Source organism: Syngnathus typhle, linkage group LG21, assembly GCF_033458585.1.
Source record: "Syngnathus typhle isolate RoL2023-S1 ecotype Sweden linkage group LG21, RoL_Styp_1.0, whole genome shotgun sequence".
Lineage (NCBI taxonomy): Eukaryota > Metazoa > Chordata > Actinopteri > Syngnathiformes > Syngnathidae > Syngnathus > Syngnathus typhle.
This window is the reverse complement of record NC_083758.1, coordinates 8,690,560-8,703,625: the sequence shown is the minus strand read 5'-3', so window position 1 is coordinate 8,703,625 and position 13,066 is coordinate 8,690,560. Positions and strand designations below refer to the sequence as shown.

Below are 13,066 nucleotides of genomic sequence, written 5' to 3'. Positions count from 1 at the left end.
AACCACTTCCTATTGTTGATACAGCATGACAGCCGATTGTAAACGACGCGATGTTTTTGGAGCATTGCCGTGAATAAAACGCCTTCGCATAACTCACCACTGTAGTATCATCATATTTAAGTTCTCTCTATTGACGTTGCATTTGTTATTCTCATTTTTGGCCGATGAACTTTTTATTGTGAAACAATAGTATTCACTGTACTTCCGCCTTTTTGTTAAACATTTCTTACTTGACTTTTCTAACGGTTGGACCCATGCTTCTTGCGGCCACATGCGGCGCTGTAGGTCAGCAGCTCCCGGTGTAGTTTCTTGCGAGGAAGAAACGTGAGCGGGTTAGCTTGGCTGGGAATTGTAGTTCTTTTACTTAGCAAAGAGGCTAAACTCCCAAGTTCCCCTCTCTTTCTCGGCCGACTCTTCCCGTCCAGTCGCATCCAAAGTTCGACATGCAAAGCGAGCCGTGCGTCGATGGAGCAGCGCCATGACGGAGGAGTATGACGAAGATGTCGTGTTTGAGGTTCGTATTACCCGTGTGTCACTTGTTAGCCTCTGCTTTGTCATGCTGCCACAAATAGACACACACACAAAAAACGAATGCGTTCATTCTTAAAAGTGCGAAATAAATTTCGACTCATTCCTGTCTTATATTAAGTGTGCTTCTGATAAACGGGGGCAAGTTTGGGGACTGTTATTGATTGCAGTAGGTGGGGCTGACCAGACAGACAGAACCGATGCGTCGCTTCCAAAAATACACCAATAAAGCGCACGCAGTCAAATCTGGATTGCGACCAAATGAGTTTATTGTGACCATGGAAGTAAGTATTATCCTAACATCATGTATAGACTGGTAATTACACAGATGTTCCCATGATGCATCTATTAAGTGTCCACCAGTATTGTAATGCAATGATGCTGACAACAAAGGGGTCAGACAGGAACAAAAAAGGAGGAGGAGGATCATGACGTCCATTTTCTAGTGTTAGGACACAATCCGGACCCGGGCGCATGCCCTGAATAGATTGGGACTTTTTTGGCGGGAGTGCAGGTGGCTCTGATGCACTATGGGTCAACAGGTAAGATGGAAAGCAGTCTGACCTCAGCGTTTGCTTTGCAGAACTCGCCGCTTTTCCACTACCTGCACGATTTAGGGCACACGGACTTCGAAGCATGTCCGGCGGCAGCGAGGGACGAAGACGGCGACCTGGGTTCTTGGGATGTTCCCCGGGAAGCCCAGGTGAGTTCTTCATATGAGTCCGGATCTGAAACGGGAATGTGTGGAGTGCAAAGGCCTAGGTGTTTCTGGAACTTTCCACAAGTGTCACACTTCCTCTGCGCTGTTTAGGACAGGAAGTGTTTGGTCAGCGCGGCGCTTCCCGGATGTCAGATAAAGCCGGCCGGAGCTGCCAGACTGATCATCCCGAGTTTTGCTCAAATGTCTCGCGTCCGCCAAGACATCATTATGGGCCGAATATGTTCACGTAGGCGAGCGTGATGCTGAACTTGCAAATGAACTTTTTTTCTTAATCTAGTGACACCAAACTTGGTGGGGGGAAAAAAAAATCAACTTGATTCTTGTAGGTCTGCATCTTTTTATCTTGAATTGTGTTGAGTTGGAGGACTTTTTGAATGTGTGTAGGCGGGAGTCATGCAGACCTTGGCTGAAGCCTTGTGGAGATGGAACCCACTTCAGAAGGCGGCCTCCTCTCACACACTGGAGCAGCAGCAGCTGGTGGGTCATCGGTGTGCCTCGCTCGCCAGTCTCCCTTCGCCAACCCGGCTCGTTCATTCGCTCGCTCGCTCGCCCGCAGGACTGCGTGCTGGGCGAGTACTCGGTGCGCTGCATCCTGGATCAGGACGTGCTGCTGCAGGAGGACGTGGAGCTGATCGAGCTGCTGGATCCCAGCCTGCTGACGCTCCGCTCGTCGCACGACCTCGCCGCGCTGCCCCGACTGGCCGTCTTTGCCGCGCTGTCATCGTGGTGCGCAAATAACAAGATTGACATTTATTTTCAAGGGCTCTGCGACTTTACCTCCACTTGTGTCCACATAGGGACTTGGCGTGGCTGGTGGGCCTGGCGGCGCTTCTGCTGGGTCTGTGCTCGGCCCCCGGGGGCGCGCTGGCGGCGGCCCCCTTGGTCCTGGTGGCGCTGGGCTGGGCGGCGCTGCGGGCGGCGGCGGCGCTGTGGAGGCGGGGCGGCGCCCGACGGGCCGTCCACGCCCGGGCCTCTCAGCTGCGCACGCTGCTCCACGACAGCAAGGCGCTGACGGGCGTGTCCCGCAAGGCTCTGCGGTTGGTGCAGGAGACGGAAGTCATCTCGCGAGGCTTCACCCTGTAAGATAGTTAGCTTTCTTGCTTGTCCCGTCCAAATGGTGACCTTGTGCCCCCCCTGATTGCCGCCGCATGCCGGGCCCAGACCTGCATGCTTCCATAAAATATGACCTGTGAGCTTAGCTTTAGCATTCGCCCCCACCCCGCATGCTGCACGAGTCCCTTTCACACGCTGCGAAAATGTCATTGGCGCATTGCGACCCAACCGACGAGTTAAATGAGTGTGTTCGCTGACGTTTGACTTAGCCTGTGCGAAAAGGGCCAAGTGTGCTTCATGTTGTCCTGTGTTGTGATTGGTGGTCAGCATGCTGTGTCTCCGCCTCTTCACCAATTCGAGACGTCTCCACAGTTGTATCACATTTCACTTGTCAAGTTTGCTCGACAGGGTGAGCGCGGCCGGCATCTTTAGCAGGGCGGGAGCGGGAGGCTCGGCCCCCCGAGGCCAGCAGCTGATGGGACTGCGCAAGGCGCTCTACCGGGCCCTCCGCTCGGCCTTCCGAGCCTCGCGAAGGGCCACCTGTCACATGCTCAAGGAATATCCTTTTGCAAGTGGAAACAATCAATGAGAGAATCCTTGATGCATGATTTTGTTCCCCTTAACGCCTCCCGACGTTCCCGCTGAGCTCCGAGGTGGACAACGTGACCAACTACGTGTCGGCGGTGCCTCTGAAGGAGCTGGGCTTGGGCCTGGGCCTGGAACACCTGGGCGACGAGCAGGCTCAGGAGCTGACCGACGACTACAGCCTGCCCGCCCTCAAGGTTTCGTCCTCATCTCCCATTCGGTGCTTTGAAGATGTCAAGGGGCTAAATGACACTTTGTCCCTGTGCCAGATGTTGTTCCAACTGTGGGTCGGGCAGAGCTCGGAGTGCTTCCGCCGACTAGCCCTCCTGATGTCGCCCCGCCGACTGGAGGAGGAAGTGAAGGAAGACGCGGCGGCGGCGCCGCCTCCCCCCGCGCTGCACCGCGCCATCGCCGGCGTGACCGAGCCGCTCCATCGCGCGCTGGCCGCCTGCCTGGCCGAGGTGCGGCGAAGCTACGACTTCCACCGCCACTTTGAGACGCAGGCCAGGACGTCGGGTTGCGATCGCGGCGCTCGTGTCCGGGAGAAGTGCCGGGAGCTCAACAGCCTCCACGCGTCCATTCGAAGCCTGCAGCTGCACCTCAAGGCCCTCCTGAGCGAGTAAGACGCACAAACGCACACGCAGCCTGCAGCTCCGGGCGACTAAGCCCGACCAACGCCTGCCTTCTCCAGGATGATCATCATGGAGGACGACCTGGAGAAGATGATGGTGTCCAAGGAGCCCGGCGAGCTGACTCTGGAGGGATACCGGGACCTGAGCGACAGGCTCAACCAGCTGCAGCCGCATATGCGGGCCAGCGCCGGGTGCTGGGATGACACCATCGGGCAAGTGGAGCGCATGTTGAGGCGGGCCAATGACTGTCCAGGTAGGAAGGAAGGAAGGAGTCACGTCGGGAAACTTTGATCCTTGGAATCAGAGGTGTCCGCGCTGTTTTTGCAGGTAACGATGAGGGTCCGGAACAGGATGGGACCCCCGTGCCCCAGATGCCTGATCCTCCTCCGTCCTATCCTTTAATCCTGGACAGAGATCCGGTTCCAGAAGAGCTGGTAGGGGAGGGAGGCTGGGGCTTGACCGAGCGCCGACCTCTCAAGTCGACTTGGCTCGGCAGGACCAATAGGACTCTTAATGTGACAGGAGTTGGAGGCCTACGTGTCCGATTCGGATTCCGACGGCGGAGGCGAACACTCGTGGTGCGACATGCTGACGCCGGAGGAGCGGGAACGGCAACGGCGCGAGCGGGAGGAGTCCTGCCGTGTGCTCTCCGAGCTCAAGGCGGTGCTGGGCTTCCGCACCTTCGCCGGCGATAGGATGAAGAGGAAGCAGATGCTCTTCAGCGACCAAGGTCTGCAATGTCTCAATCTGTGCCTTGTCTTCATTCCTTGCGGCCATTTTCAATCGGCAATCCAAATTCCAACGAGTGATTGATTCTTAAAAGCCGGTCGGTGTCAGTTGAGCGCTCGCTTCCTGTCGTCGCAGCTGCTTCCATTTGCTGTTCCGACGCCCCGACGCATCCGTTGGCCGCCGCGGCGGCGGCAGAAAGAGGCGACAGCCTATCGGATTCCGCGGCAGGAAGCGGAGAGGAAAAGCCGGGAGGAAAGGACGAGCGGGTGAGGCCTGACCCCTCCGAGTTCAGCTGCGGTTTGGAGGCGGAGGAAGAGGAGGCCACACGAGGGCAGTGGGTGTGCGCCCCAGGAGGAGGCGGCGGCGCGTCCGAGTTGCATCAGTACGACGGCGAGGAGGAGGGCGGTGGCGAGGAAGAGAACCTGAATGGATTGGATGGACACCTAAAGCCTAGAGTACCCACCTTGTCCATCATGGACAGATTGAAGGAGATCCACAGCTCCGAGTCGCTCAGCTTCAGCTCGGCCGTGGCCGCGCAGGTAGCGGCGCGATCGCACTCGCTGGGCAAGATGGAGGAGCAGACATTTGGAGACGACGAGGAAGATGAACACTGATTTCTTTGTCTTCCCGTTGTTCCGGTCGGGGTCTCTGATGTAAAGCTTGGCTGAGGAAGAGGAAATGGGGGATGCTAATTTTACCGTCCTGGCTTTATTTTGGGAGGCAAGCTTGCACTTTCATTTGTGACATCACCAATGTACGTGGAAACGTCCTCGAATTGCTTGAAAAAAAAGACTACTAATGTCTCTCTAGTGAGGACCAATCACTGGTGGGACGGTCTTTCCTTAGCTCCACCCTGCCTTGCCTTGCACCTTGTGCTTTTTCCAAAATGAAATAAAAGATGGTTCCAGAAAAGCATTTGCTGTATCTGATTGGAGCGTCTGCATTTGTCTGGCCTACAACAGCTGCTAAGCCACTCCTGACTTTTTGTTCGCAGTAGATCTGAGCAACTTTTTAACACACATATAGTGTGATTACCATTAAACACATTATTAAACCATGAACAATATTATTAAAACACATGATTCACAAGTCACTGCACAACATTAATATGCCGTTATGCTGCTCCATTTGGTCAGAGAAACAGATAAAAAACAAAATGTTAGGACCACAAACCGAGGACGTCGCACACTATAAAGTGCGATTTTACGGAGCTGTCTATTCAGCACGGTGCAACATTGCCATCTAGCGGCTGACCGCGTCGTTGGTCAAAATTCCGAGTCGACGGTCAGTGAACGCATCACGTCGACGCAAGCGCTGCTTACCCAAAGTTCCCGCAATGCCTCGCGCTTACCTAAGCGGCAGCAGTAGCAGCAGGAGCAGGCTGTCATCGTCATGGCGGCGGTGCTCGCGGAGACTCCGGCGGGGCAAAAACAAGTCCAGGAAGCCCAGATGAACGGCGAGGACGCGGATAGAAAAGACGGCGAGCCGGTGGAAGAGGCGGCCGCGAAAAAGAAGAAAAAAAAGAAGAAGAAGAACAAGTCAACGGCACCCGGTAATACTGCCGCGAGCAGGCTTAGCTTAGCTAATGCTACCTGTTGGTGCTGCGACAGAGCGGACATTTATAGAACCTACCAACCCCGGAAACAATCCACATTTATCTTCAAAATAAAATCACATAGTGGGGAACTTGTTGTACACGCTTAAAGTGCCAGACGGTAAACCATTGCGAACCCGTTATTATAATGATATGAACCTAATATTTTCGATGAACTCTACAATAGAGCCCAAAGGAAACAAATCCAGCATTAATTAGCTTTACAGTGAAATGTCTTCCGGAAGTACGTTGACTTATTGCGTTGGACTTGATGGTGCTGCTAGCCATGCGGGTTCAGGATCACGTTTGGAATTTACGTCAGGCCTACTCTTGGGAAAAAGACTTCGGCGCCCCTTGACATCTCACGAAAGCTGCTCAAATGGGAATTTGAATTTCCATACATTTGTTGCACCGCACGAACGACTTACTCCGCATTTTATTTTGCGTCATTTTCTGTTTTCACAATGACATCTACAATTAGGTCAGCTTGCATGACTCATTTCTTCAGGTCGAGTCGGTCACAAATCAGGTGTTCATTTTTGCATATCGCTGTCAATACAAATAGCAAATCTCCAGCAAAGCCACATCCCGTTTCATTTTGCTGACTAAGCAACTTTCCGTAGAGAGGCATTTTCAAACCGGTTTGTCGCAGGTCCGGAAGGCGACGATGTTACCGAGGTGACGAAGGAGCTGGAGAAGCAGGTGATGGAGGACAAAGACAAGGAGGAGGAGGAGGGCGAGGAAGGTGGGAGACCCCCCCCAAAAAACTTGCTGCGCTCGTGTATAATTCCACCGGTCACCCAACATCTCGCACCTTTGCAGATGACGGCGAGAACTCGGCAGGGAAGAAAAAGAAGAAGAAAAAGAAGAAGAAAGGATGTATGTTGGCGCCGGCTGCGCCTTCATCGTAAAATGGAAGCGTTTGTGAGGTTTCTCTTTTCCGCCAGCCAAAGGTCAGACGGACCCCCCGTCGATTCCCATCTGCGAGCTGTATCCCGGTGGCGCCTTCCCCGTCGGACAGGAGTCCGAATACCCTCCCTCGCAGGACGGGTAAGGAAAGACACGCTAGGACAAGGCGCCGTGCCTACGAGTCTAAAAGCGCGTGTGTGTGCAGGCGCAGCGCGGCGTGGCGCAGCAGCAACGAAGAGCGGCGAGCGCTGGACAAAGCCAACGAGGAAGTGTGGAACGACTTTAGGCAGGCGGCCGAGGCTCACAGGCAGGTTCGCCGCCACGTGCAAGGCTTCCTCAAACCTGGAATGACCATGATTGAAATATGGTGAGACGGCGCCCGCCCGCCCGCTCGCTACGTTACGTTTCTTGCCTCTCCCTCACGCTGTCTTGTGCCACGGCATGTCAGCGAGCGTCTGGAGGATTGCTCCCGCAAGCTAGTCAAGGAGAACAAGCTGCACGCCGGGCTGGCTTTCCCCACCGGCTGCTCGCTCAACCACTGCGCCGCCCACTACACTCCCAACGCCGGCGACCCCACCGTCCTGCAGTACGACGACGTGTGCAAGATCGACTTCGGCACGCACATCAACGGTACGTCGGGCGGACGGGGCCGTCGCGAGCGCTGGCTTCATCTCGGTCGCTGTCCGCAGGGCGGATCATTGACTGTGCCTTCACCGTCACCTTCAACCCAAAGTACGACAAGCTGCTGGAAGCCGTTAAAGATGCCACCAACACTGGCATTAAAGTATGCGACGCGCACAACACTATTTTTTTTGGGATGGCCTTCCATCCACCAAAATCTCATTTGATGGGTTTCTTTTTTCCTTTCTTCCTCATGGCAGAACGCAGGAATTGATGTGCGTCTGTGTGACGTCGGCGAAGCCATCCAGGAAGTGATGGAGTCCTACGAGGTGGAGCTGGATGGCAAAACGTACCAAGGTAACACAGCGCCTTGATGTGCGCTTTGTTTTTCCCCGAGTGTATTTTAACGCGCTTGCCTCCGTAGTCAAACCCATCCGAAACCTCAACGGCCATTCTATCGGTCAGTACAGGATACACGCCGGGAAGACGGTGCCCATCGTCAAAGGAGGAGAAGCCACTAGAATGGAGGTGGGCCTCCAAGCGGGGCAAACGTTTTTTCAGCCGGTTTAATTCCCGCTAAATGTCCTTTTCGTTTTGCGGGCAGGAAGGCGAGGTTTACGCTATCGAGACGTTTGGCAGCACGGGCAAAGGCATGGTCCACGACGACATGGAATGCTCGCACTACATGAAGAACTTTGACGTGGGCCACGTGCCCATCAGGTCGGCGGCTGGCTTTCCTACATTCTTTATTCATATTCAGTGTTTGCGGGTGATGAAAACTGACCTGGCTGGGTCGACAGGCTCCCGCGGGCCAAGCACCTCCTGAACGTGATCAACGAGAACTTTGGCACGCTGGCCTTCTGCCGCCGCTGGTTGGACCGCCTGGGCGAGAGCAAGTACCTGATGGCCCTGAAGAACCTGTGCGACCTGGGCATCGTGGACCCCTACCCGCCGCTGTGCGACACCAAGGGCTGCTACACGGCGCAGTTTGAGCACACCATCCTGCTCAGGCCCACCTGCAAGGAAGTGGTCAGCCGCGGCGACGACTACTGAAGCGGGCGGGCAGGCGGGCTTTCTGGCGGGTGCACGCAAGCCAGCCACCCCCCCAGCCACATATGCACGCACAAACGCACGCAACGTCCCACCACCATCTACAGACGGATGAAATGACGCGGACTCGCTTTGGGACTCGGTTCTTCTCCTGGTTAAACAAGCGGGACGGATTCACTTTGTCTTATTTGTCCAAGATGAAAAAGTGCAAACGGGTGACTTGGGCTGCTACGTGGGTGGGGTGGCTAACATTTTGCTAACAGCAGGCTGGCTTCCCGTTTTCGACTCCCTGGAATGTTTTTGTAAGGAAACAATAAAAGGATTCAATGAGAATTGCTCCACCTTGTCCTTATGTGTGCAAGCACTGACCAAACATGTTTCAGTAGAAAAGTGGAAAAATATTCTCATTTATTGAAGTCTTTTTCTCGAGGAAAAAACGTGAGGTAAGAATTTGCATAGTATGACACAAAAATGTTTTTTGTGCAACATCCTCCCCAGACTGAGGGAAGCGCTCAAGAGTGTAAGCTCCATTTAAATACAATCGCTCCGCAAAAAAAGATGCAGGTGCTCTGAATCGGAACTTGGCAAATTACATTCCTTGGCCTATAAAAATAAATCTCTTCTTTTTTTAAGGGCACTTTGGCTCATCTGTCAGGGATGGAACAAAATTACCTGCCACAATCCCGCTGCATGTGAAGAGTAGAAATGCGTCTTTCCGCCTACAGGAGGCGCTCTTGGTCCCGAGCGAGCCTCCTCGTGTAGAAGAGGATGTAAGCCTGCGCTCGGCAAACCTCGTCCACCGAACACACGCTCATCTTGGAGTCGTTGCAGTGGACCCAGAAACCTGACGCAATATTTTTGGGAATCAAAAGCCAGCCTGGAGCACTGGAGAGTGACAAAATCAAAGCTCACCTCCCGGCGAATTGTAGCAGTAGGCCGTGTAGTGGCCCGAACCGAAGCCTTTGCCGTGATGCATGACCACGGCGGACAGCTCGTAGAGGAGGCTCTTGGCGCGCGGCGAGCAAGGCCCGCCCGACGACTCGCCGTGGCAGTACGGCCACATGTTGAGGAGCTGGTCGAAGCTCACGTGGACGCCGATCTTCTCCCGGTGGTTGCGACCGGACCACCTGAGCGCACGTGACCAAAAGAAAAAAAGCCGGTTCACAATCACGCTTTTGCTGAAATTTTAGCATCACTTCAGAGCCCAAAATGGCGACACGTGGTCCTACCTGAAGCGTTTGAGGTGGAGCCGCAGCACCTGAGGCAACTTGTGGACCATCAGCTGTTTTTGTGCTTTGGTGAGGAGGACCGCTTTGGACAAAGACCGCCGTCGCGAAGCTAGTCAGGAAGAAGAGGAGGAGGAGGAGGAGGAGGAGCGCGTCAGGCTGCAAGTGTTCCACAAACCGATCAATCAGCATTCTTGATGCGCGCGTGTGCTACTGACAGTTACACCGTTGGCAGGCGTAGATGTTGCCCTCCAGCGCTTCGGTCTCCGTGAACTTGGCCAACATTTCGGTGAGGTGACAGGAGGCCTGCGCGGGCGACTCGCGCCCGCCGTTGCTGTGGTAGCGCTCGGGGAACTCCAGCGACAGGTCCCAGAAGGGCTCCACCGTGTCGGAGCGATGCTGGCAAGCCAGGCACCTCACCTGTATGTGTGTGGGGGGGGGGGGGGGCAAAAGGGCCTTGAGCCACAGCGGCGTCTGGACGGTTGGAGGCGCTTGCGTGTACCTGGCTGAGGAGCTGCCCGTGGAAGATGGTGTTGACCACGCCGAGGACCCGCTGGATGAGGCGCCTCGGCGCGTCCGGCACGTCGGCGCCGGGCGTGCTCTCCAGCTCCCGCTGCACCTTGTCCAGCAGCTCGCACAGGAACTCCTGCGCGTCCTGCTGCGCGTAGCCGCGGAAGGCCGGGATGAGGTGCCAGACCGAGTGCAGCATGGCGAAGGGCGACACCAGCGCCCACTTGCCCGACCACATGACCTGGAAGAGGGTGTGCAGCTCGTGGCACAGGGAGATGTGCTTGGAGCTGGGCTCTTTGGGCTGGATCAGCTCCATGCTGCGGCCCCCCCGGGGGGAGGCGCCGCCGCTCAGGCCCACACCTGCCGGGGCTCCCGTCCCGTGGGCCGAGCGGGGCGAGGGCTCGGTCGCCAGCCGGCCGTGCACGGCCGACACCAGCAGCTCCAGCGCCTGCGTGAGGTCCAGGCGCAAGAAACACTCCCTGAAGACGTGCAGGTGACTCAGCACCTGCAGAATGGAGTTCATGTAGCAGGTGTTGCCCAGGTTGCGCAGGCCCGTCACGCCGGGGGTGACGGTGGGGCGTCGCTTGTAGGGCGAGCCACCTTCTCCGGCGGCGGGCTCTGGCCGACCGGGGGGCGTGGCTAGGGGTTTGCGTGGGCCGCTGGGAGAAGGCCGCCACCTGCGTTTGGGTTTGGATCGTGTCTTTCCCTTGCTCTTCCTGCTTGCCGGAGTTTGAGAGCGGGGTGCGGCCCGTTGAGTCTTTTTGGCCGCACGGGTGGCGGTGGCGGCGGCGGCGGCTTCCAAAGCCCTGGGAGTCCTCCCGCGTAAGCGGAGGCTCTTCCTCTGCGGGGCCTTCTCCAACTCTTCCCGCATCTGCCTCTTGAGCGTCCGCCTCCGCTCCCTGGCGTCCCGCTTCTGCTCCTCCTCCTGCTCGCGCCGTCTCTCCTCCTCCTGCCTGGCCCGGCCGCAGTCAGTCAGGCCCAACCAGAAACGGAAGACGCGACCCATGAGCGCGCGGCGGCGGTGCCACAGGGCGGTGAACATGCGATCCTCGTCGCGCAGCTGCAGCTCGCTAGCGCGGCAGGGAGCGGGGACCTCGGCGGTCGAGCGCAGAGTGCGCCCGCTGCGGGTGATGACCTCGTAGCGTTGGCTCTGGATGGCGCCGAGTGTACCGCGGAGCAGCTTGAGGTCTCCCGTGGCGTTGTCGTTGAGGACGTAGTCGTCGCACAGATAGCAGAAGACGTAGAGTTCGTTGATCTCCATGGCCAGCGGGTGGCGCTGCTGCTCAAAGTGCCGCAGGGCGTGCTCCTCGATGTAGCGGCCGCAGGCCACGTGGGCGCAGCCCAGGCAGGCCCAGATGGACTCGCTGGTGTTGCAGTCCACGCAGTGCCACTTCTGCGGGTTAAGGATGGAGTGGTCCGGCGCCAGCCGCAGACGCCCCACGTGCTTGCAGCGGTCCATTGCCCCGGTGCCGCTAATGTCAAAGCTGTCGCGTGGCACCCCGCGTCGAGTCACGCAGGCTTCATATCGCCGTGGCGACGAGAAGGGCCGCCCTCGCGGGGCATGCCGATCGATGTCTGCGGAAAACAGGAAACATTCTGAATCGAAATAATCATTCCCAGCCGCTGGGCCGCATATTCTGTTCTATTCTGAACAAAACACGCCATGTGCAAATTAGGAAAACCATTTCAATCGTGGATTGTGAAAGAAGGCAGCATCGCTGCAATTAAAACCTCTCCTGGTAAAAACAACAGCAAGACGTTCTCCTCGTCGGCACGACAAACAACTTTTACGAGACACGAGCAGATGCATGTTCTCCTCGTCTGTGGGTGCCTTTTCTCCATGCAAACCGGTTCCGCCCTCTACCGGAGACTGGAAATTGCCCAGAGGTGCAAAATGTCAATTGGCTGGAAAACCAGTCCAGAATGTACTCCAGCTCACACGCAACCATCACGAGGACGAACAAACCAAGTGTGGAAGGACTCAAATCATTGAACCTACGCAACAAAAGCATCTCATCTCCGTGAAGACGTGCGTTTAAGTTAGGCTACAACTGCAATTAAGTTGGGATGCACATTGGAAAGGGTCATTTTTCACCCCCCTAAATCTAATACAGGCAGATCGCCACTCAGCTTGAAAATAACAACAAGAGACGTGCACAAAGCTCAGGCGAAATTAAGCAGTTGGCGTGGAATTGACTCGGCAGTAAACAAAACTGTCAAATAAAATGTGAAAAAAGACTGAAACGATTGCAAACTCAAATTTGGTCATATCACAACAAGGTCAATGTTGTCAAGAGTTTTTCACATTGTCAATGCTGTCTCAATAGCGAGCATGCTAAGCTAACTTTAGCCAGGCTACCTGCTGCTTAATGCCAACGAATGTCGGCTCCGGAGTAAATATCACCGGGACTAGTTAGGACCGCCACTCGGTTAGTAAGCAAACATGTCGAAAAAATGGAACATACCGGGCCTCTCTGGTACTTGACAACACTCAATGCTGTGCTTTTACCACTCCGCGGAGGGTCGCCATCTTGTCAGCGGCTGTCGCGTGGTCGAGAACAAGCGCGTGCACGTGAACACACCGATTATTATTATTATTTTCTAACATTAGATTTATCGATGTTACCTATTAAACTAGCTGTGGCTTACACCCAAAATCACTTATTTTAGGAAGCGATGAAAGGAAAAATAATCTACACATAATTCTACTTCACGTTGGGATGTCCAACATGGACTTCCGTTGGTTGCTCTCCAGTCAGTCTGGACTGGTTAATGATCCCTATCTAATGTCTTCTTCGCAGAGGAACCTTTGCCCGCTTCTGGTGACAATGGTGAAAGTTGTCGTTTTAAATCGCTTTCTCATTATTTTGGACGAGTAAAGAATGTCATCAAAGCGTTTGGGACGTTT

General features: G+C 55.4%; 3 protein-coding genes across 4 annotated transcripts; 2 read left to right on the top strand and 1 right to left on the bottom strand.

The window, feature by feature from the left end:
* The first annotated feature begins 345 nt into the window (after nt 1-345).
* vezt (vezatin, adherens junctions transmembrane protein) lies at nt 346-5,163 on the top strand. Of its 2 annotated transcripts, none has more exons than XM_061268730.1 (12): nt 346-514; nt 1,112-1,231; nt 1,634-1,726; nt 1,806-1,975; nt 2,047-2,328; nt 2,711-2,860; nt 2,937-3,084; nt 3,157-3,506; nt 3,579-3,772; nt 3,847-3,953; nt 4,042-4,249; nt 4,384-5,163. In XM_061268730.1, exons 1-12 carry the CDS (start codon nt 479-481, stop codon nt 4,860-4,862), a joined length of 2,337 nt encoding a protein of 778 aa, XP_061124714.1. In that variant the 5' UTR covers nt 346-478; the 3' UTR covers nt 4,863-5,163. The 2 variants fall into 2 exon arrangements, with proteins under 2 accessions (XP_061124714.1, XP_061124713.1); XM_061268729.1 differs by having other exon boundaries at nt 2,699-2,860.
* A 423-nt stretch (nt 5,164-5,586) lies between these two features.
* On the top strand, nt 5,587-8,755 carry metap2a (methionyl aminopeptidase 2a). The gene is made up of 11 exons (XM_061268743.1): nt 5,587-5,800; nt 6,495-6,587; nt 6,665-6,721; nt 6,790-6,892; nt 6,957-7,118; nt 7,200-7,381; nt 7,441-7,535; nt 7,633-7,729; nt 7,797-7,900; nt 7,977-8,092; nt 8,173-8,755. Exons 1-11 carry the CDS (start codon nt 5,641-5,643, stop codon nt 8,423-8,425), a joined length of 1,422 nt encoding a protein of 473 aa, XP_061124727.1. The 5' UTR covers nt 5,587-5,640; the 3' UTR covers nt 8,426-8,755.
* Nucleotides 8,756-8,799: 44 nt separating this feature from the next.
* usp44 (ubiquitin specific peptidase 44) lies at nt 8,800-13,066 on the bottom strand. Its single transcript, XM_061268737.1, has 6 exons — nt 12,624-13,066; nt 10,151-11,733; nt 9,867-10,068; nt 9,652-9,760; nt 9,335-9,549; nt 8,800-9,266 (listed from the first exon to the last, which is right to left on the bottom strand). Exons 2-6 carry the CDS (start codon nt 11,615-11,617, stop codon nt 9,142-9,144), a joined length of 2,118 nt encoding a protein of 705 aa, XP_061124721.1. The 5' UTR covers nt 11,618-11,733; nt 12,624-13,066; the 3' UTR covers nt 8,800-9,141.

Coding starts and splice junctions, on each gene's coding strand:
- vezt (XM_061268729.1), top strand. CDS start 479: ATGACGGAGGAGTATGACGAAGATGTCGTGTTTGAG. Junction 2,861..2,936: donor ACCTGTCACATGCTCAAGGA/ATATCCTTTTGC, acceptor ACGCCTCCCGAC/GTTCCCGCTGAGCTCCGAGG. Junction 4,250..4,383: donor GATGCTCTTCAGCGACCAAG/GTCTGCAATGTC, acceptor CTGTCGTCGCAG/CTGCTTCCATTTGCTGTTCC.
- usp44 (XM_061268737.1), bottom strand. CDS start 11,617: ATGGACCGCTGCAAGCACGTGGGGCGTCTGCGGCTGGCGCCGGACCAC. Junction 10,069..10,150: donor ACGGGCAGCTCCTCAGCCAG/GTACACGCAAGC, acceptor ACACACATACAG/GTGAGGTGCCTGGCTTGCCA. Junction 9,267..9,334: donor CTGCTACAATTCGCCGGGAG/GTGAGCTTTGAT, acceptor ATATTGCGTCAG/GTTTCTGGGTCCACTGCAAC.
- metap2a (XM_061268743.1), top strand. CDS start 5,641: ATGGCGGCGGTGCTCGCGGAGACTCCGGCGGGGCAAAAACAAGTCCAG. Junction 6,588..6,664: donor GGAGGAGGAGGGCGAGGAAG/GTGGGAGACCCC, acceptor GCACCTTTGCAG/ATGACGGCGAGAACTCGGCA. Junction 7,119..7,199: donor ATGACCATGATTGAAATATG/GTGAGACGGCGC, acceptor ACGGCATGTCAG/CGAGCGTCTGGAGGATTGCT.